At 40.6% G+C, this 23,431-nt stretch overlaps 1 protein-coding gene across 15 annotated transcripts in view; it reads right to left on the reverse strand.

The window, feature by feature from the left end:
- Positions 1-23,431, reverse strand: part of LOC117435256 (focal adhesion kinase 1) — a 182,364-nt gene that overhangs the window by 36,376 nt on the left and 122,557 nt on the right. For 9 of the 15 annotated variants that reach the window (XM_059010376.1, XM_059010352.1, XM_059010343.1 and 6 more), the window contains 7 exons: positions 22,643-22,760; positions 20,637-20,667; positions 19,500-19,552; positions 9,722-9,739; positions 6,518-6,574; positions 4,542-4,562; positions 270-367 (listed from right to left, as the gene is read on the reverse strand). In XM_059010376.1, coding sequence (XP_058866359.1) covers positions 270-367; positions 4,542-4,562; positions 6,518-6,574; positions 9,722-9,739; positions 19,500-19,552; positions 20,637-20,667; positions 22,643-22,760 — 396 coding nt within the window. The remainder of the gene's footprint in view (positions 1-269; positions 368-4,541; positions 4,563-6,517; positions 6,575-9,721; positions 9,740-19,499; positions 19,553-20,636; positions 20,668-22,642; positions 22,761-23,431) is intronic. The other 6 variants (XM_059010362.1, XM_059010409.1, XM_059010372.1 and 3 more) reach the window with 3 other exon arrangements.

Consider the following 23,431-nt stretch of genomic DNA (forward strand, 5'->3'; position numbering starts at 1 on the left):
GGCGCTTTTATCCGCTCCGCAAACAATAATACAAATAATAATACAAATACATATAGGGGCGGGACACTCCGCCACACAGCCCCAGATTGCCCTCGGAGATGCAGCATCTGTGATTGCTATGCTGGCAGGGGGAAACAAGCAGGACAAGCATACGTAAGTGAAGAACTTAAAAGCAATTGCAATATAGCTGTAAGACATTACACTAGATATAAACTATAGCAACTCAACAATAACAGACAGACATTACTCCCACAACAATGTCTACTTACTGAACTCATATAGACGCCTTGGTGCACATCCCCAAACTGTCCCTCTCCAATACACCGGCCCAGCTCCATTCTCTCTCTCTGGATCTCATAGTCCCTGGCTGCAAAAGCAAGACCGAAGGATAGTGAGCTGCACAGAACTGTCCCAGGCAATATAGTGACCATGCACACTGCCCTGAGATTGTATTCACAGGCAACATACTGACCATGCACACTGCCCTGAGATTGTATTGGAAACATACTGACCAGGCACACTGCCCTGAGATTGTATTCACAGGCAACATAGTGACCATGCACTCTGCCCTGAGATTGTATTCACAGGCAACATACTGCACATGTACACTGACCTAAGACTGTATTGGAAACATACTGACCAGGCACACTGCCCTGAGATTGTATTGGAAACATACTGACCATACACACTGCCCTGAGATTGTATTGGAAACACCTCCACCTTTGCTTTGCAGTCCAGGACAGGACATTTTATTTGTCAAACAGGGGGCCTTTGGAAAAGCCACTCAGAAGTTTGCTGTGCAGTCAGATTTAGAATGGGGGGACACACCACTAGTCCTGTTTTTTTCTGTGTGCAGTGAACACATTTGTGGCCACAGACTGAAGGGGGTAATGTGAAGGTAGGGGATGGGGCTATATCATTCTCATAACCCCGGTTCCCTGAAATAGAAATGTAACCACTACCGAATGGGTGTTTACCTACTAAAGACCCTGAACCTGAATAGATACAGAAGGCTGCACGCAGTGTCTGTCACACACTCATGCCCGCCCCTGAGGGCATATAAGGACTGCCCGCACAGATCACAGCATCATTTTTCCTTCAAGCCTGCTGCAATCAATGGTTTCTATTTCAGGGAGCCAGGGTTATGATAATAACCTAATGTTCCCTTTCAAGTATGAAACGTAACCATTACCGCATGGGTAAGTGTACCAAAACTGTCGCAAGGGCAATATTGCAGAATGACTGGAATGCTACAAGGCTAAGCCAAGAGGCAGTCTTGTGCGTTACCATAAAGAACCCCAGTAACAAGTTGCTAGTGCAGAAGCCCATGGTAATGTTAAAAGCTGTCACCAAACGGCATCAATATACTGTGTTTGAAATTGCTTAAAGCAGTAACAACCGAACATCTCTGTCCTGCGCAGTGCTGTTGAGCCCAGCAGCTGCCCTTGCAGCATGTGTGCTGAGCACCACATTGCAGACAGGCCTGCGCATAGACTCAAGAGAGAATACTTTATCAACAAAAAAACAGTAACTAAAAAATTACATAAATGAAAACGTCTTGTATGGTGCTAAAAGCAAAAAGAACGAGTACAGTATGATACCGGTACGGTTACAAACACGACACCATACCGGTGCGGTAACCTCCGTCCTGGTTCGGTACGGTACTGGGTTGGGAATGGAGTGGGTCGGTGACCTCGGTACCGGTACGGTACAGGTCTACTGGTTCACAGTTCCCGCGGGCAGCAATGTACGGGGATGCCCACCTATATAAGCCACCAGCAAAACCACTCAGTCAATACTCACACGAGACTGAGGGAAGCCTGCTTGTTACAGGTACTAACAGCCTTCGCAATGGTGATGCAAAAGCAGTCACCAAAATGACAGCAGGATACTGTGGGAGAGACTGCAAGCAATCTCAACCGAAGTGCGTTTCTCGGTCCAGCACAGCTAAACCCAGCAGCTGTGCGCGTATTTCTGTTAAATAAAAAACACAGAAAATGCAACAGGAGAAAAATATTTCTCCAAAGAAAACAGTAATAACACAATTACAGTTCACAAAATAAATGTCTCGTAATTTAAAACGAGAATTTAATATAAGTCCAGCAGGAGCTATGCAGCCTGGGGAGCACAAAGTCAGCCGACTTCTGTTGCTTGATCCCTGGGAAGAGCGACACAAGCCGCTGGCTTCACGCGGCACACAACAGGCTGTACAACATGCTGCACAATATCCGTGTAATTAATAATTTAAAAAGAAATAAAAAATTTACAGTGTAATTGGAATATCGCATAAATTATTTAAAACACAATAATTAGCGAAGATTATACAGTCATAAGCAACAAGTACTTATGTGACACCAGGCTCTCCTGCCAGGTCAGTCTTGAAAGGAAACATGACATTGAAGTCTGTGAGCACAGGGGGCGGGGCCATGACTGCGTCACAGGCTCGTCGAGCAGCTTTCATACATCTTGTTCTGGTTTCGGGTCTTTAGGAGGTAAATACCCATACGGTAATGGTTACATTTTGTACTTGAAAGGGAACTCTTTAACGCTAAAGGTAATTTGCCTAGGCATCGACCAGACTCATATCCAGAACCATAAACATGACTTCAGCAAGGTTTAAAGAGGCATTTCCAATAAAACAATTCCAGCACTATATCAGAAAACATTGGAATGAATGGAAATGTGCTGCAAACCATTTGCATCAACCAACCTTGAAATCTCTTAACTTTGCATCTGTGGCTTTTGTACAGAGACTGATTGTTCTGTAAATGTAAATATCTGGTACCAAAGAGAGTCATCTTACAGTTTTCATCCAGTTTCAACTCTGAATCCCCGGGACAATTGGACACAAGAGCACGGAAACCAGCATGCTTCTAAACTACGAAAGTATTAGAACTATCAGGAAAATGAGCAACATGCTGACCTCAGCCTGAGACTGGGCACGTGTAGATGATTCACTGAGCCCCGTTTACACAGCTTTAAACTCATGATGTTGTTGGCTTCTTTAAAAAACGTCCTGTAACAGTTTCATTAATACCAACACTGCAGGAACGGTAACATGAAGCAGCCACTTAAATCACAATATATGGTATCAAATTGATTCTTATTCTAGAACTACAGCTATGGGCAAAAGTGTTGCACATTTCGCATTACAGAATTACCTAATTTTGCTTCATAAGGTAGAATGAAACCTGCTGAATAATGTTACGTTAACATATTAAATTACATACCGCTTTGTAGTATTCCATATACTTAATGAAAAACTGACAAGAATGGAATTTCAAAATGTAATATGAAATACTGTCCCAATATGTTGTTGAAGCTGACACCCTGGGATCCTTCAAGAAGCTGCTTGATGAGATTCTGGGATCAATAAGCTACTAACAACCAAACGAGCAAGATGGGCTGAATGGGGCCGCCTCTCGTTTGGAAACTTTCTGATGTTCTTATGTTCTATTATGGCTTCCGATATCCAATATCCTTTTGTAGTTTCTTTGATTACATGATGCTAAATAAAATATCTAAATTATGTTCATACATATATCATTATTATTTATTATTATTATTATTAATTATTATTATTATTATAAAATGTCAATCCTAAAATTCAGTACCGTCATAATATTGGAGTTGAGAGAGGACTGTAGTACACATTGAACATGGTTGGCCTTATTATTTGACTTATTGTTGGACCACGGATTTGTAGTAGGAGGCTGTGTGGTCCAGTGGTTAAAGAAATGGGCTTGTAACCAGGAAGTCTCCAGTTCAAATCCCACCTCAGCCACTGACTCATTGTGTGACCCTGAGCAAGTCACTTAACCTCCTTGTGCTCCGTCTTTTGGGTGAGACGTAGTTGTAAGTAACTCTGCAGCTGATGCATAGTTCACACACCCTAGTCTCTGTAAGTCGCCTTGGATAAAGGCGTCTGGTAAATAAACAAATAATAATAATAATTTGAACCAGTTATTTAACAAAATGCATCCCCCAGTTAATGTTCAACAGCCTTTCCGGTAACCAATTTTATTCCAGTCTTCATGTGATAGTGTTAATTACTGTTGTCAAAAGTGCAGTTCCTCTATAAATTGTTACTGGACAGTACATCTTTACAACAAAGCACAATGCTTACCATTGCTGCCTGCTGTGTTGTAAGCATTCCTGCAACATCTTTCTCAACATAACCGTGGTTGTTTTGACAGTTCCATGCACACGCACTTGGGTATAAATCAGTTTTGCACACCTGTATCCGCTTCATACCAGCTTCTTGCAGTGAATGCATCAATATGTACAATGGAGCAGGCAGCAACTAAGTACATTCTTTTTTTAAAATGTTTAACCCTTTCAGCCTGGTGCAGCCAGTAACACAGAACTTCTACAAAGATGCAGAACACAAACCACAAGGGGGCGACTTGGGTGATGAGCAAAAAAACAAATCAAATCCAAAAGGTATGGATTAAATAATAAATACAACACACACAAGCACACTCCGTTCCACAGACAGCAAGCATGAACACTGAACACCAAGGAAAACAAGAACCCATTACCTTCTTCTAATCCACAGCTTTCTGCAGGGCAGTTATTGGAGAGAGAAATCAAAAAGCTGTCTTTTAGTAAACATCAGATTGTGGGTTACACCGACTGTACAAGATGTGCCTGGGTTAAGATTCTTAGCACAATGGCAAGACACTTTATACACTAGGCTTATCTGAAAACGTGATCATTAAGATTTAGTAACTCTGAGACAACATGTCTGGGGAGCAATGTTGAATATACAAAAGAAACACCTTCAAATGAAACTGGAAACGCCTAGTTCTATTTTTAGATACTAATTTCCCAATTTGATTTGCAGCACATTGGTGTCAGTAGAGAGAGTCCCCGACGAATGAAATGCTAAGAGTCAAGTCCCTTGAAGGAAGTGTGCTGTATGTTAAAATAGAAACCTCTTTAATAAGAATCCCAATGGACCCTGTTAATTACTTATTCCCACCAGAACTGTGTGTTTGTCATTTTCAATACGGTAGAAAAAATCATGAAGATAGGGTATTTTTCTTGTTATCTTATGTCATGACACCCTTGCAAACAGTAAGGTCTATGTCTCATTCTGAAATATTTGTTATAGTTATACATCATTCTTTTCTTTTATAGTTTTTTTTTTTTTTTAAACAAATATACTCTTGATGTTGGAGTGGGTGCCTCTCTATATATTAACTATGAAACCTTTAATTGTAACTAAAAAGAAGCATTCACACTCCTTTGCCCATGCATTACCAATGCTATTAAAGCACACACACTACTAAATTAACCTAAAAACGTACACATTCCAAAACAGGGGTTTAAAAAACAAATCTACCAAGACCACTTCATATAAGAGAGAGCAATGACTAATCAAGCAAACGAACCCCTGAAACACGGTTGACGATTTTTTTTTTTTTTTAAATTGTGGAATTTTTTTTGCAGTACTGTAGCTGTAGCTCTACAGTACCTCCAAACTGTAAATATAAGGATGTTGGAAATGGTGGTTTGTGAATAATTACACACTAAATTACTTAAATGAATACATAATAAAGCAAATTATTTTTCATTGTGGCATCCTCTAAATGTGAACTACAAGAATTTAGCGATGGAGTACACCAGAGAACCCCCCCCCCCCCCCCTCACTCATCCCAGTCATTCTTTTCTTTTACTTTTCTTTCTTTGATTTCCTCGTTATGTGTCACTCCAAACACACACAGTTGTTACTTAGGACTGCTTTGCTTTTTACAGTGTGTTCAATTGTTAAAAGTAAATAAACCTGGTTTCAGTGGGTCTTAACACAGAGCTCAATTGTCTATTTGGGACCCCACTGCACTGTCATCAGAATCGCTTCAGCGAATATGTTAATGATGGGGCAGGTGCGCTATAACGGGGCAAGACACGTCTTCAGAATACCATTTCAGTGCAGTATTTTTGTTTACATCTTCACTCCATTTATGCGCCACAGAATCAGGGGCAAGCGCCATTCACACTTGCACTCACATTTGTGCTGTGATCAGAATACAGACCTAAGAGTTTTAGTTTATAGACAGCAAGAGTTTAAGATGTTTGGGTTTTTAAAACATACTTTTCATGTCTTTTCCTTGAGAAACTATATAAAATAGGTAGTAAATAAAAAAATGATTTAAATCAATGATTTTTTTTTAAATCAGGTGATTTAAATCGTGATTTAAATTGACTTGATTTAAAATCAGCCAACCCTGTCCTGAACACACATGCAACATCATCGTCAATAACCAAACTGCTATCAGAACTTATTTTAATACTTTCAAAAGGCTGTGGGGAAAACATTTAAGAAGTACATACTGTACAGTTTGGAAGGCTTAAGTCTGTGTTTAAAAGTAGACTGAGATCAAACATCTGTTTGTGCAAAGGAATCTGGTGTCCAGATGACTGCTTTGAAACCCATTAAAAACACACTGCAACCTCCCTCCTCCTCCTCCTCCTCCCGACCCCAGCAGTGCCTTGCTGTTACTGACGTACTTACTCGAGGGCATGGTGTATGTGTCCTCTTCGTCTATAATTTCTGCATAGTCGTCCGTCTCTGCAAGGAGAATGAGCTTGTTAGCTTGTGTGAAGTTCTTAAGCAGCTTTCAATAAATCTGACACATGCATATTCAAGCCAAACAAAAGCAATCGTAAGTTAAAGCTTCCTCATGTTTCTGTCCATGTAGAAAATCATACTAAAACAATGTGAGTCAGCCACCAACCCCACCACCCCCCCATCCTGTACAGACTGCTCATGTGCTGTGCAAATGCTTCCGTCCAATCAGAGAACATAAACACTTTTTTTTTTTTTAGGAAAAACATTGTCACCTTATCTACTAGCACTGTTTCTGGGAAAATGTTACAGCAACTAGAGCGAACATTTAAGGGTGAAGCCCTACCGATTTATTTGTCTTGTCTTTTTTTTTTTAAAGCCGTTTTAGTCCTCATTGTAGATGAGATAACTTTAAAAACGACAGGAGCAGCTGTAAAAGCCCCCCCCCCCCCCCCACCTAATCCATTGGCTATTATCTTTAAACAATGAAAAATTAAAACATACATTCAAGTGATCACTGTTGAACATTATTTGTATGGCATTGGAAAGAAAACAGGATGTTCGACTTGTAGGGAAGTTATTAACCCTTGTACACTGAACAAAAATATAAACGCAACATGCAACAATTTCAAAGATTTTACTGAGTTACAGTTTATATAAGGAAATCAGTCAATTGAAATAAATTCATTAGGCCCTAACCTATGGATTTCACATGACTCGGAATACAGATATGCATATGAAAGTCACAGATACCTTAAAAAAAAAGGTAGGGGCGTGGATCAGAAAACCAGTCAGTATCTGGTGTGACCACCATTTGCCTCATGCAGCGCGACACATCTCCTTCGCAGAGAGTTGATCAGGCTGTTGATTGTGGCCTGTGGAATGTTGTCCCACTCCTCTTCAATGGCTGTGCGAAGTTGCTGGATATTGACGGGAACTGGAACACGCTGTCGTACACGTCGATCCAGAGCATCCCAAACATGCTCAATGGGTGACATGTCTGGTGAGTATGCAGGCCATGGAAGAACTGGGACATTTTCAGCTTCCAGGAATTGTGTACAGATCCTTGCGACATGGGGCCGTGCATTATCATGCTGAAACATGAGGTGATGGCGGCGGATGAATGGCACGACAATGGGCCTCAGGATCTCGTCACGGTATCTGTGTGCATTCAAGTTGCCATCGATAAAATGCAATTGTGTTTGTTGTCCGTAGCTTATGCCTGCCCATACCATAACCCCACCGCCACCACGGGGCACTCTGTTCACAATGTTGACATCAGCAAACCGCTCGCCCACAAGACGCCATACATGCTGTCTGCCATCTGCCCGGTACAGTTGAAACCGGGATTCATCCGTGAAGAGCACACTTCTCCAGCATGCCAGTGGCCATCGAAGGTGAGCATTTGCCCAATGAAGTCAGTTATGACGCCGAACTGCAGTCAGGTCAGACCCTGGTGAGGACGACGAGCACGCAGATGAGCTTCCCCGAGACGGTTTCTGACAGTTTGTGCAGAAATTCTTCGGTTGTGCAAACCCACAGTTTCATCAGCTGTCCGAGTGGCTGGTCTCAGACGATCCCGCAGGTGAAGAAGCCGGATGTGGAGGTCCTGGGCTGGCGTGGTTACACGTGGTCTGCGGTTGTGAGGCCGGTTTGACATACTGCCAAATTCTCTAAAATGACGTTGGAGGCGGCTTATGGTAGAGAAATGAACATTCAATTCTCTGGCAACAGCTCTGGTGGACATTCCTGCAGTCAGCATGCCAATTGCACGCTCCCTCAAAACTTGAGATCTGTGGCATTGTGTTGTGTGACAAAACTGCACATTTTTTGTGGCCTTTTATTGTCCCCAGCAGAAGGTGCACCTGTGTAATGATCATGCTGTTTAATCAGCTTCTTGATATGCCACACCTGTCAGGTGGATGGATTATCTTGGCAAAGGAGAAATTTGTGTGCAAAATTTGAGAGAAATAAGCTTTTTGTGCGTATGGAAAATTTCTGGGATCTTTTATTTCAGCTCATGAAACATGGGACCAATACTTTACATGTTGCGTTTATATTTTTGTTCAGTGTAGTTAAGTGCTAATGAAAGTCATTTGAGTTGCTCTTTATGTAAAGGAAATAAAGCAAATTAAATATTACAGGTAATATTTCCTAATATAAATTACTTGTATGTCTATTATTAACATGTATTTTTTTTAATGGTATGTTTTTCATAGCAATTACTGAACACAAAACAGATCAGCAGGCTTTTCTGACAAACTGTCACATGAACGTTGAAAACACATTTCACTGTCACAGTAAAATCAGTGTTTGGTTCTAGAAGACAAGCAAAAGCGTGAGGACTCTCAGAAGACACTCTTTGGCTCTCCTCAGTAACTAACCACTGCTTTTCTCATGACTGCAGTGTTTAACGTCTCTGCATTCATCATTAGACTGCTATCAGACATTTGAAAAATGTATGAGAAAGTTGCTCACTGAATCCTAAAAATGAATAAAAAACCCACAAATACACCTTTACCATAATGTGTCAGGGATGGAAATAAGACTCCCATTGCTTAGAAGCTTGCTACATTACTGACTTTACGCCTGTTACCTGTACACTGTGGCAAACCCAGCTGGAATGGGTGTAAGTGCTATGAGGTAGGTCTTAGTTCCATCCATGTGTGTGCTTCTTTCATATAGTGACATGTAACCCTAAAAAGTCATATATGGTAAGGTTTCCTGGGATCATAGGGTAGTGAAACAATTACAGTACACAAACAGGAAACACAAAACATTAAAGATGGTTTAGCCCTTTCAGTCCTTGCGGGCCCAACATGCGGTCAGAAATCACGTTGGAACCTCACAGACCTCCTAAGTCCCAGTTTGAGGTAGTGCAGAAATATATGTCAAAAAAATAAATGTTCTCACGTATACTCAATAAAGGAGGAGTTCCTTCTTCTGCATTACAAAATTAATTCAGGACTGAAAGGGTTAAGAAACATCACGACAGCAAAGTCTAGTAACTGAGATAAACCACCACCATCTCTACAACACCAGACTCAACACAGACATTAGGTTTATAAGATACAATCACACCACCCAGAATCAGCATGTTAGTAGCAGAGTGGAAAGTTACACAAGGTATTTAAAAACACAAAACATTACCGTCCCCACTAATTTCATCTGCAGATCCAGGAAGCATGCAGAAAGAAGCGAGAGAAAGAGAGAGAGAACAAGAAAAAAGGGGAAAAAATACAGTGTTACATAATCAAAGTTTTAAAATACAATTAGCAAATTTTAACAGTCAATTAGAAAGTAATTTAACCCTTAAAGTAGTGCCTGTACAAGGTTAAATCACAACGTTCTTAAACAAAAAAAATCTAATATTTCTAATAATATTGACCTTTAATTCCCCATTAAATGGTTGAATTAAGATTTCACAGCACCCTCATTTTATTCCAAACACTATTTAACATAGAAAAGGACGAATATGTAGTAAGAGATGAAAGGTCCCTTAGCCACCCTTGTGTGCCAGCACTAGTCTGAGGATTAAATTTAGCTTATCTGTATTCATGGTTACCGCTCTTAATGTTAAAAGTTAAAAAGCGAGGAGTGGGAACGTAGGCATCTCAATGCAGCCGTTAAAGAATACACAAAGCAGTTTGACAGGCATTAGGAGACCAGGGTGTGCTGTATTACCTCCTGAAGAAGGGGAGTTCAAAGTTCTTAAACGAACTGTTTAGATTAGACATTACTATTGAAACAGCTGTTCTGGTGACACTGTGGGGTTTTCAATTTAATTCACTTTATACATTTACACAGGAATCATGTAAAACCCAAATAATGGTATGCTGTACGTTTCTATTTGTAATTGAGATGAATCCCTGCTGATGCTGGTATGCTCTCCAGGTTAACCACGACCGCACATGCTCGACACCCTCTCCAGGTTAACCACGACCGCACATGCTCGACACCCTCTCCAGGTTAACCACGACCGCACATGCTCGACACCCTCTCCAGGTTAACCACGACCGCACATGCTCGACATCCTCTCCAGGTTAACCACGACCGCACATGCTCGACACCCTCTCCAGGTTAACCACGACCGCACATGCTCGACACCCTCTCCAGGTTAACCACGACCGCACATGCTCGACACCCTCTCCAGGTTAACCACGACCGCACATGCTCGACACCCTCTCCAGGTTAACCACGACCGCACATGCTCGACACCCTCTCCAGGTTAACCACGACCGCACATGCTCGACATCCTCTCCAGGTTAACCACGACCGCACATGCTCGACACCCTCTCCAGGTTAACCACGACCGCACATGCTCGACACCCTCTCCAGGTTAACCACGACCGCACATGCTCGACACCCTCTCCAGGTTAACCACGACCGCACATGCTCGACACCCTCTCCAGGTTAACCACGACCGCACATGCTCGACACCCTCTCCAGGTTAACCACGACCGCACATGCTCGACACCCTCTCCAGGTTAACCACGACCGCACATGCTCGACATCCTCTCCAGGTTAACCACGACCGCACATGCTCGACACCCTCTCCAGGTTAACCACGACCGCACATGCTCGACACCCTCTCCAGGTTAACCACGACCGCACATGCTCGACACCCTCTCCAGGTTAACCACGACCGCACATGCTCGACACCCTCTCCAGGTTAACCACGACCGCACATGCTCGACACCCTCTCCAGGTTAACCACGACCGCACATGCTCGACACCCTCTCCAGGTTAACCACGACCGCACATGCTCGACACCCTCTCCAGGTTAACCACGACCGCACATGCTCGACACCCTCTCCAGGTTAACCACGACCGCACATGCTCGACACCCTCTCCAGGTTAACCATGACCACACATGCTCGACACCCTCTGGACTAATCAAATCTGTATTTACGCCTGGCACAATTTAATATACAGTAAAGTACATACAGAGATAACTGTGACCTCAATCAGTTCATGTATCGCTTTAATTTAACATTTTTAAATGACTTAAACTTGGGGTGATGTTGCCTCCTTAAAATGAGCACACACACACACACTCAGACTGGCTGGCACGCCACAAGGTCAAAGCCTCCTTAATTAACACCACCCAAGCAATGCAGGTACGAGTGCAGTGACACATGCACGCCAGTCTGCAGTGAGGTCAGTACTAGACCTGATACTTTTTTTTTTTTTTTTTTACATTCACTTATGTATTGAATGCTTAAAAAAAGAAGTGACCAGTATCTAACAAAATAAAATACAATTAATGTATTTATGGGCAGTTTTCCAGCACCATTGTAATTCCATTTGAACTCTTATTGTTGGGCTTATTTCTAGATCACTTTGTCCATTAAGCCAATCCTCTTGCTTTTCTTCTCCTTTTTAAATTGTTCCTCTATAGTGGTTCTCCTTCAAGATCAATATTATGGGGTGAAAAGAAATTGTTACCAGACAGCCTTACTAATCAGAAGTGCAAGAACCATCACAGGCCTTTCTGCTATAGAGCACCTGCTATTCTCAGCAGGACCGCGCTTTGAAGACAAACACAGAACACAATGGAAATGGCACCAGACACATCTACTGAGAACTTCCTTCCTTTAAGGCAATGTTTACTGTGCGCTGCTGGCAATGAGACTGGCAGCACGGGGGCATTTCCTTCTTCAACAGGTAACCGTGGCAGGTAAGCTTTTAGGGTACATTCAAAATGCTCGGTATAAAATGACAGGGTTTCTGATGCAGCAGTGTGGTAAATGAGGGATTATGGAGAGAAATGGCATTATTAAATCAACAGCTACAAAAGACCTTGAAAAAGGTTATTGCAGTTTGACCGCAGGTATGAATTTCCTTTAAATGGAATCTGACTACTATATGAGGGTTCTCCATATAAGAATCTATATCCTTTACAGTAGTTTGTGAGACAGAGAGCACGATTCCATGAAAAAAATAGACAGAAAGAGATACAGGTAGGAAAGGAGAGCCCTGTATATAATAGTGATTCTCTTTCCATGGAAGGTAGAGAATGTATTCATTCCACTTCAAGCTGGATGCACTCATACTGAGGCTGATTACCATGCATTGTTACAATGTAGCTCACCCACTGGGATCCTGCACAGTTCTCTTCTCTAGCAATCTGGGACAAGTGCTCCGTACTCTAAAATTTCTACTTTAAAATTCAAGTATGGCGATCTCTACAGGATGATATTATTATTATTATTATTATTATTATTATTATTATTATTATTATTATTATTATTATTATTATTATTATATAAAAAAAGGAATCAACTGATTTAAAAATCTATTTTTTTTTAAATGACTCTCTGTACTTTCTATAAAAACAACTGGCCTCCCTTTTATTCGAGCACTATGACTTTGCACTCCCCAGAGCTGAATATTCATTGAATCTACTTGAATAGAAAAGTGTTAGGCAGACAGAGCACTGGCTGTAGTGGGCGCTACATCACATTAGTCAGGTAGGCTGCAAGGCGACCGTGTGAATGTCAGTGCAGTACCCTTGGGTGGAGACTGATGAGAACAGAAGATGAAAGGAAGGAGAAAGTGCCTGGCTTTCTTAACTCTAGGCTGACTGTGATGCACTCCTTTATACAGAAAGAGAGAGAGAGGGAAGAGAAAATAAGGAAACAAAGAATAATGGAAATTAAAATAGCAAAGAAAAGCCTTCAAACAATGATCGACAAGAACAATAGATACTCAAACAAACAATAAATAAATAAATAAACAAAATAAAACACAAAAAAGGACAGAATATTTAAGAAACTAAAAGTGGGGCTCCCGAGTGGCGCAACCAGTAAAAGGCACTCCGCGCAGAGTGCAGTATGCGCCCTATAGCCTGGAGATCACGGATTCGAATCATGTCTATGCCACTGCCGACCGTGGACGGGAGTTCCCAGGGGCGGCGCACAATTGGCCATGCGCTGCCCTTGGCGGGGAGGGTTCAAGTCGGCTGGGGAGTCCTTGGCTCACCGCGCACCAGCGACCCCTGTGGCTGGCCGGGCGCCTGCAGGCCTGCTTTTGTGCCATTCAGAACTGCGTGGTCCTCCGACGCTGTAGTTCTGTAATGGCTTCACGGCAGGCTTGTTGTGTGAAAAAAAGCGGATGGCTTTCTGAGGACGCGAGTGCTCGTCTTCGTCTCTCCCGAGATAGTGCAGCGGTTGCAGTGGTGAGCCGGGTTGAATAATTAATTGGGCATTCCAAATTGGGAGAAAATCAGGAGTAAAATAATTGAAGATTCCAAATTTTGAAAAAGAAAAAAAAAAAAGTGCTTTTTTTGTCCCCAAAACCTAAAGTGGGTCTCTCTAAATAGCATATGTCAAAATATTTCTATTTCTTGGTAAGGTTACATTGCTATGTGAAATTAACATTTATCATGCTAGCACAAAAAAAGCAAAAAACAAACATTAATAAAACCGTATGATGTGTAGCATATCTTCTGAGTTAATTTTTATATCGTCCTGTTAACTTCTATAAACGACTCCTCTGCAGCTGATTTATCAGCAGTGCTGCATACAGTACCTTCATTGAAACTGTGTGCGTCTTGTTAAACATTCTGACAGCTGGCAACACATTCATTGACATGGAATGGGAACTTACCGCTAAAAACATTGCACTATAGTTCCATGATGACTTGCTAAGCAGAACTATTTACTTGCTGGGCTTTATATAAAATACAACTGTCCAAATTATATATATATATATATATATATATATACATACAGTGCCGTGAAAAAGTATTTGCCCCTGTCTGATTTTCTGCATTTTTCACATTGTATTTGGTCAGATTTTTTTGTGGGTTGTAGTAGTATATAGAGGGAGTCTGAGAGAAAAAAATGGCACCAAAGTGCAAGGTAATCAAACATGCAATCTTCAGGTGTGAAAAAGTTATTGCCCCCCCCTAGTTAACTCAACCCAATTAAAGGGATAATTAGGGTCAGCTGTTGGAGTACTTTGGTTAACAACCAGGCCTGATTTGGGCCAGCCCTGCCCAATATAAATCTGAATAACTTTGGCCCTTACCATCAGAGTGAAGTTGTCAGCACACAGGTTCTAGAGGCACATCATGCCACGAACAAAAGAAATTCCTGAAGACCTCCGGAAAAAAGTTGTTGTTGCCTATCAGTCTGGAAACTATTACAAATCAATTTCTAAGGCTCTGGGGCTCCCCCAAAGCATAGTCAGAGCCATATTGTCCAAATGGAGAAAGTTTTGGACAAAATCTCTCCAAGAGCAAGGCGTAAAATCGTCCAGGAAGTCACAAAGAACCCTAGAACAACATCCAGGGATCTGCAGACCTCTCTCGCCTCAGCTAAGGTCAATTACTTTTTCACACAGGGGCACTGGGTGTTGCATAACTTTCTTTAATAAATAAATTAAGTATGTATCAAATTTTTGTGTTAATTGTTCACTCGGGGTCCCTTTTATCTAATATTAGGTTTTTGTTGAATAACATTCAGTGTCAAAAATATGCAAAAATGCAGAAAATCAGACGGGGCAAATACTTTTTCACGGCACTGTATATATAAAAAGCACCCGGATATAAGCCATTCAACGTCTCCACCTTTTAGTACATTATCTTCTCCAATCACTTCTTATGTGACCCCAATATCTTTGCAAATTGCTTCTTGTGACCCTGATATGTTCTCCACCATTACTTGTGAAGTGTAATAATGTCTCTCTTGTACTGTGGTGACCTGAATTGGACACAGCATTCTAAAGGTCTCAAACAGCATGAATTGCTGCAGCTTTTTCAGGCAGGATTAACCTGTGCAAGTGGAATGACATTTCATTCTCTACCGGAGATTTTGTGAAACACAATCATTCGCTACTGGGGAGTCTCACTAAACCCCACACTAGTGCCATCTGACACACTGGGGATCTCCAATGAAACAATTAGAGGCCACTTTGGGGAAAACGATGTACTGCAACAGAAAGGTTTCAAGGAGGTCCTGAAAGGACTACATAACAAGCACTGTTCATTCGCTCTTTAATCTATCAATCACAAGCCTGCCTGGGAAATCAAAAGGTCAATTATCATCAGACATAATGTGTACTTGTACACTGGGTAACAGGCAGGCTATATATATATATATATATGCATGCTTTATGTTATGTTCATAGTGACTCGTTTTCATTTTATAAGTATTTAAATGTTATAGGAAGTCATTCCAATTCCATACAGATAAATCTGCGTGGGTTTGATAGCTGTGAGAAGCTGAGGACAGCCAGCCCTCTCTCCCCCACCACTGTAGTATTAGTAAGATGAACATGTGAAATGTCAGCCCTGCACAAGAAACCCTTTCAGTGAGCAGGCAGTCTGAGAGGTCCTGAATCTCACCGGGGTCACAAAACACACAGTGCTGCTCTGTGCTCTCCCAGCACGTTCGCTTTTCAATCAGCTCCTTCTATCTCTCTCTCCTCTACCCTGGCATTTAACATTTCACTCAATAGAACCATGTTCATGTGGAATAGATTCCCAATCATGACATTTAATAGAAAACAAGTTCAATGACATTTAATGTCAGCTGTTGCTGGAGCCAAGCTAAGACGGCTACTTTATCAGGAGGGGCATTAAACTGAGCTCTGCAAGCGGATTAAATAAAGGGTAGCTAGGTTAGCTTGTTTCAATGGTAAGTATATAAAAAGTTTTCTATTAATTAATTAAATGTAATTATCTGACACTGACGTATCGTATCGCTCCCAAGTTTTAGTCATGCAATTCAATATATTGCTGAAATAAAAAAATAAAAAAAAATTGTCTGGGAAGGTAACGCAGTTGTCCATAGCAAATGTTTCTACTGGAAAGGAGGGACGGGGGAGTCTGTCAAGATTCCACGGGAACAGCAGGGAATAAAGCAGATGTGTGGTTCTGACAGGACAGAGACAGCTGCTCTCACAGTCCCAGGACATGCACTTGCCACTTGTTAATCCTAAAGCATTTTAATTCATTGCCTACTTTGCCACGTGTCATTCTAGCTGACATTTTATTTGTCGTTAGCTGTGTTAATTGCTTCTTCACGCACATTTATAAGATTGTAATATCTTGTTACCCCTCCCCCAAATATTAACACAAGTATAAACTTACCAAGACTCTAGTACAAACGCTACTTTTAATAGGATGCTATAGATGCAACAACTAAATCGATGCATTGATTATTGATTATCTGTGCTTACATTTCCTGAGCTTTGGTGAATCCAGTTCAAATTGCCAGTTTGCATTAAAACATTGATTATGGGGGGCTCCCGAGTGGCGCATCCAGTAAAGGCGCTCCTCGCAGGATGTGCCCTATAGCCTGGAGATCGCAGGTTCGAGTCCAGGCTATGTCACAGCTGACCGTGACCGAGAGTTCCTAGGGGGCGGCGCACAATTGGCTGAGCGCTGCTCGGGTAGGGAGGGCTTAGGTCGGCAGGGGAATCCACGGCTCACCGCGCATCAGCGACCCCTGTGGCCGATAGGGCGCCTGTGGCTCTGCAGCGGAGCCGCCAGATCTGTGTTGTCCTCCGGCACTATAGGTCTGGTGGCATTGCTGTGGATCTGCAGTGCGAAAAATGACGGCTTGGCAGGAGCACGTTTCGGAGGACGCGTGTTCCAGCCTCCGTTTCCCGAGTCGGCGGGGGGGTTGCGAGCGGTGAGCCGGGGATACAGATAATAATTGGGCATGCTAAATTGGGGTGAAAATCGGGGTAAAATAATTGACGTCGACTAAATTTAAAATAAAAAAAATAAAATAAAAAAAAACATTGATTATGTAGTTATGCTCTTATATTAGTGCTAGTACGGTAGATAGCCAACATCAGCGCGTTGCTAGGATACAGACTTTTCGGTTTGTTCTGGACAAGTTACATCAGTTAAAAATATTCAATTTACATTTTCCTGATTTAAAAATTAAAGCTACACAATTATTTTAAAAACGTATCTGACATGAAGATTGGTCAATTCTGCAGTAGCCTAAAGGAAAGAGGACGGAAAAGCGATGTTTGGCAATGTATTGGATTTTGTGTAGACGGCAAATCCTTTTGGACATAAAATATTAACAGTAACGTTAATTAACAAACATATTTCAAAATGACTTCTGTTAAAAACAAATAGCATGATAAAAATGTGACAAAAATCCTAATGTTTGCTCTTGGCTCTGAAAAATAAAATGATGATGCATCGATTAATGTTGATGAATGCGTACGGGATAATCACTGAAGAAATGAGGTTGCTGATTGCACCACTACACTTCACCTTCGTATATTATGGGGGATACCTGTGTGAATAATCATACAGAAGCCTGACGGTTTTTTTACACAAGTCGTATTAACAGAGAAATGTAGAGTACAAATGAACCCGCTTTACATCACGATTGCTGTGCAGGCATAATTCAGGATATAAAGCGGGTCATGATATAAACCGGGTTTCATGTTTGCCTATGACAGCACATGACGAGTGCGAGAAAAAAAAGAAAGAAAACTAACAGTGAATTCAAGAGCAGTGTTTAAATACTGTACATTTAGTCATTCTTTACATTTAAACAAATGCCTATAGTTTACTACAGGACAAATATGTTTTGTATCATTAACTGGAACGAAACAGTTTGTGTCGTTATGTAAAAAAAGGCTTGAATTGTCGACTGATGAGAGCTATCAATTAGGCATTGCACTTGGTGAGTTTTTTTGTGAATAAGATTGACTGTTAAAGAAAAATTTGGTGACATTGGCGTTTTGTAACTGAACTGTATCCTGTTAAGACCTCCCATGCAGCATATGACAGGCTGCACAAAATGCCAGTTTATGAACGGAGATGATTATTGGTTGTTAGTTGCGTTGGAAATTAATTCCATCATGTGGTTACTTGGTAAAGCCCGCCCACGCAGCATTTCACAGGCTGCACAAAACATGGCAATAAACGGGTTTGTGAGATGATATTAAAAGAGGTAATTTCTCAAAGAACCTATGGTGCATGGCGAGTGGTTTTTGAAAAATTGTGATAATAAACGGGGAATGATATTAAGCGAGGTGATATCAAATGGGTTCATCTGAATTTAGTATTTCCTGTACACAGGTTTATAGCACAACCCTAAATGGAGATAGTAACATCTGGTTCATCGCGGGACAAAAGGGACACAGTTGCAACATTAGTTTCAATTGGGTCTACAGTTACTCTAGTATATGTAAGGTCACACATCAATATACTATAATAAAATGAATGTTGAAGCTCTTTGTAAAACAGTGTAATTCTTTACTATACTATGTAAGCATTTTATTTTTAAATAAAACATAGATTAGAAGAATTTCAGCACAAAAGCAAATAAATGTGATTTTATTTTTCAGATGCATGTAAAGGGAAGACAGTCCTCTATGTTTTGCCATACTGTAAAAATGTAGTTTTTTTTTTAGCCTCACACATACTAAATACCATGAGGTAGAAGCCCGTAGGCATTTGCTGTGGTATTTATAGTAACAGCAACTGGAACAAGCATGTTAGTTTGTGTTAGAAAATGAAACCCCCCAAGACAAACACTTGCTCTGATGCCAAACATGCTTCTGTATTTTAATGACAATGAATGTTCTAAATTGTCTGCCAAGTATCTTACATGACCTGTCTCACAAACCTACTGAATGAACTTCAGATTGTGAACATCAGATTCTGACAACAACATCACTCAAAACTTTTCACCTGTTTATTCAAATCCTTCATCGTCAAACTTTGCAGATACACAACGTCCTAGAATTTCTAACTTATTTTCCAAAGGTCATTCAAAATTTACTTCATTTCATATACTAAAAAAAAAATCTGTTAAAACTTTAACATCCCACAAATACAGGATATATTTAAAAGAAAATACATCATATAAAGCTTTTTTCTCTCTTTTCAATGTCATACATTGTGTGCCACCTCTTATCTACCTAGTGACTGCAGCTCCCTTACCTGAGACCGAGACAGTCCGCGTCCGAACCCCCTGCTTGTCGTTGTTGCCGAGCCTGTAAAACAAAGGTTTGAATCGATGAATGCTGTACATTCTCCACTGTGGAAGTGCAACTATGAATTCATTCTTTCTATCCAGACTCCAGGGTATTCTCCAGAAATCAGCTGGACTGTTCCATTGAGGGGAGTGTGTGGTTTGGGGAGGGGTGTGTTTAAAACTTTGATAAATGGGTGCAACCATCAGGAACTGGTTAGGGGTGGAGGAAAGAGCTCTTAAAAGAAGCCAATTCACATTACAGCACACAGAGAAATTCCACGCAATTCAGCCAAAAGCAGAGAGAAGCTTGTGTTGTTTTTTTTAGAAGGAACCTGAAATCTTATCTGTAGTCTGAAAGTCTTTCCAGATGTTTAAAAAAAAAAAAAAAAGGTTTGGCGTTTAACCATTTTACCTTATTTGACTAAAGCAGTGCTCCAAAGAGCACAGTAATAAACACAACATAAAACTCAGAGGGAGGGGGTGTATCTCTGAAAACACTGAAAGTATTCCTATCAAAACTATTTAAAATCAAGCCATCATCTCTCTTGTAAATATGTAAAATTGATCAGGATTTCAATGTTTTTGTAATCCTGTTTAGATTTTTAACTAAGTTTTAAGGAATGTTTTATGTTTGTAAACACAAACTAATAAACCTTCTCAGAAACAGAAACAATGTTTCATGAACTGCAAGCTTCACTTAATTCATGAAAATGGGTTTTAAAGAAAAAACATTCCTAAAAGTTTTGTGAATATGGGTCCATCATATCTTAACTGCTAAAATACACAGGTACTGAATGAATATAAGAAAACTACAACTCCTGTGTGATGCATGGTTTTGTTACCTTAAAAAGACACATTTAAAGGAATATTCAGAGATGTGTAGAACTGAGCATGTGCAGAGGCACAGATTGCCAAACTCATTTCCAGTATACATAATCTATGCAAGGCAGGAAAGAAGACTATGCAAAAAATGGGTACCAATCAGAATGCAATTCTGAAAACACAGGCATTTTCTTTGGGGGGGGGGGGGGGGGGGGGTACTGTAATGGTAAAGCTTCCACATACAGATGTCAACGAGCTTAAAAAAATGATGGCAAACTTACTTTGGGATTGATGGCAAGGCTCTCTCTCCCTCTGTAAGGTAGACAAAAACAGAAGTGCATAAATGAAACAGCATGCTAACATTGACTGTTTTTTAAAAGCAGTAGTATTAAAAGAAGGAATATTACTATAGATTTAAAACAACAAAAAAAAACTCTATCCACAGCCATTCTAGCTTTTAGTGTGAGCTTAATTGACACACCACAGACCTTTTGTACAGGAAACTTACAATTAGGGCTCACACGAAAACCTGGAATGGCTCAAACTGCTACACAACTGGCTTTTTAAATCATTTCCTGCACAGTGAGGCTGAAAATTTAAATTGTTTATGCTAAAAACTTCTCCCCCTTGAGAATATGTTCCTGTAGGTCATGGTACGGCTCTCCGATAACATGGTTTCAGTAAGTCTAGGGGGAAACAGTTTGTTCGTGTATTCATGTCTAAACAAGGTGTCAGTGTATTCATTCAACTGAAACATCTATCGGACCACTTGTACAAGCAGCACAGTTTCATTAGCAGAGACATATTGTTAATTACCTGTAGCTGGGTTTCTTCCGGGTCCAAATGAACTCCACACCCCTATTTTCTCATGTGTGGAGTTCATCAGAACCAGTAAGAAACAATGTAACACTGTTTTACAGCACTGTACAAAATGTGATGCAGACCACACACACACACACATTTTTCTTAAAGAGGGTTATTTATCCAATCTATAGCTGCCTAACTTTACTTGTGTTTTTTAGAATGCAATGCTTTTACCATATCCGTTTGGTGCCCACACAAATTCAAATACAGTACAAAGAGATGCACTTAATCCTTTCAGTTTGAATGGCAAAACACTATGTATGCCATTAAAAAGAAAGAAATCCTATACATAGTATCTCATTACAACCAAATCCTAACAAATTGAGTGGAACCGGAATTGAAAATTCAAATATTCTGAATCTTAACCCAGACTGTGTTACTTCTGAAGTCACACTGTCAGGTCGCATCAAAGTTTCGACACAGCTTCCCTTTGAAGGAACTCATTTCCTTCGGCAGATGACATACTTTGTTTTAGCATTTGCATATTTATTTTGTATTTTTTTTTTTAATATGCTACAGTACATATTAGTTAAAAACAAAAAGAAGAAATACAAAAGATATAAATGAGCAGCATCCCAGCTATAAATCCTTCAAGATAAATGATCCTAATGTGGTTCTGAGGCCATGTGTACAATGTAACCTACTTGGCACAGGATTATATGCTTGGGACTCTCATCAGATAGCGAGCCAGTATCAATCCTGCACCCTAATCTGATTAGCACACCGGAAGGCAATGCATTACACCACAAACAACAGTATCACAGACTAATGCTAAGCAAGTCTAGTGTCCTAGTCTATTAGATTATAACAGGCTGTACTCTTACACACCGGAAGGCAATGCATTACACCACAAACAACAGTATCACAGACTAATGCTAAGCAAGTCTAGTGTCCTAGTCTATTAGATTATAACAGGCTGCACTCTTACACACCGGAAGCTTCTAGTAATTCCCGAAGATGCAACTTGCTTTTAAAATAACGTTAGAAAAAAAAACAAAATAAAAAACCCAGAAAATGTAGAACCGTAGTAAAACTCAACTGTCGGGCAGTTCTGTCTGAAATTGCTTATAGCCTTCTCAATAAATATTACACCTACATTGAGCACAGTATGTAAAATTACTGAGGCAATACAGTTGACTGCTTCTGTAAACTGCACACACATTATTGATTTATGTACTAGTCTGTATTGTAAAGTTTGTTTTAATTGTTAAGGCCTTTCTAAATAACAATCAAAACAACTCGTTTTCAATCTGTGCTAATGGTTGTTGTGTTTGCCAGTGATGCTGCTGTGTCGTCCCCCTCCCCCTAAATCTTGTTCTCCTACATTCTACAAAACAAAGTACATTTTTAATGCTGACAAAAACACAAGCTGCTAAAAACTTGAATACAGACAGTGAGGAGCAATGCGGTTGTGTCTTCATACCTTTCTGTGGTCGGATAATGAAGGACTGGGAGACTCCTTTTACCAGCCGGCAGTAGCCATCTATCAGGTCAGCCATGTTTTCTGCGATGTTCAGCGACGGCGTTGTCACTGTTAGAGGCTGCAAAACACCAAGCCAACAAAGAGGCATTATCTATCTCCACTGCAACTGCTCTGTATCACACAGCTGCCCCATTACATCAGAGCATTGCACGCAAACACAGACACACACACATAGACTTCTCATCTAGGCAGGGTCAGGGGCGCTGTCAGCAGAGGTAAAATGAAGCCATTCAACTGGAGAGGATCGCCGCACACATCTGCACCTTGTCAACTGTTGTGTGTATTAGTCAGTGAACTTCAGAATACAATGCTGGTTAACCCTTTCCCAGAGTGCTGGACTAATCCACAGCACTGCCTGTGCAAACTGCTTACAACTACTGTACATGAACAGCAATGAAAGACTTCAGCAGTCCACCCTGAATAATTATCAGAGGTCATAATCAGCTGCTGCTTTCAAACTGTGCTTCAATTTGGCCATTTTCATAACCATTTTCTATTGTATTCATCTTCAGATATTTCTGGACAGAACAATTGATTTAAAAAAAGAGGAATTAGTCAACTCACTGGTACAAGATTTGTTTAGCAAAAAACTGGCTAGACCCTAATAAATAAATAAATAAATAAATAAAGAAAGAAAGAAAGAAAGAAAGAAAGAAAGAAATAAATACAAACAAACAAACAAACAAATATTGACTTGCCTCTAGGGGGTGCTTTTAAAACAACGAGAAA

Source organism: Acipenser ruthenus, chromosome 3 (genome assembly GCF_902713425.1).
Source record: "Acipenser ruthenus chromosome 3, fAciRut3.2 maternal haplotype, whole genome shotgun sequence".
NCBI classification, from domain to species: Eukaryota; Metazoa; Chordata; class Actinopteri; order Acipenseriformes; family Acipenseridae; genus Acipenser; species Acipenser ruthenus.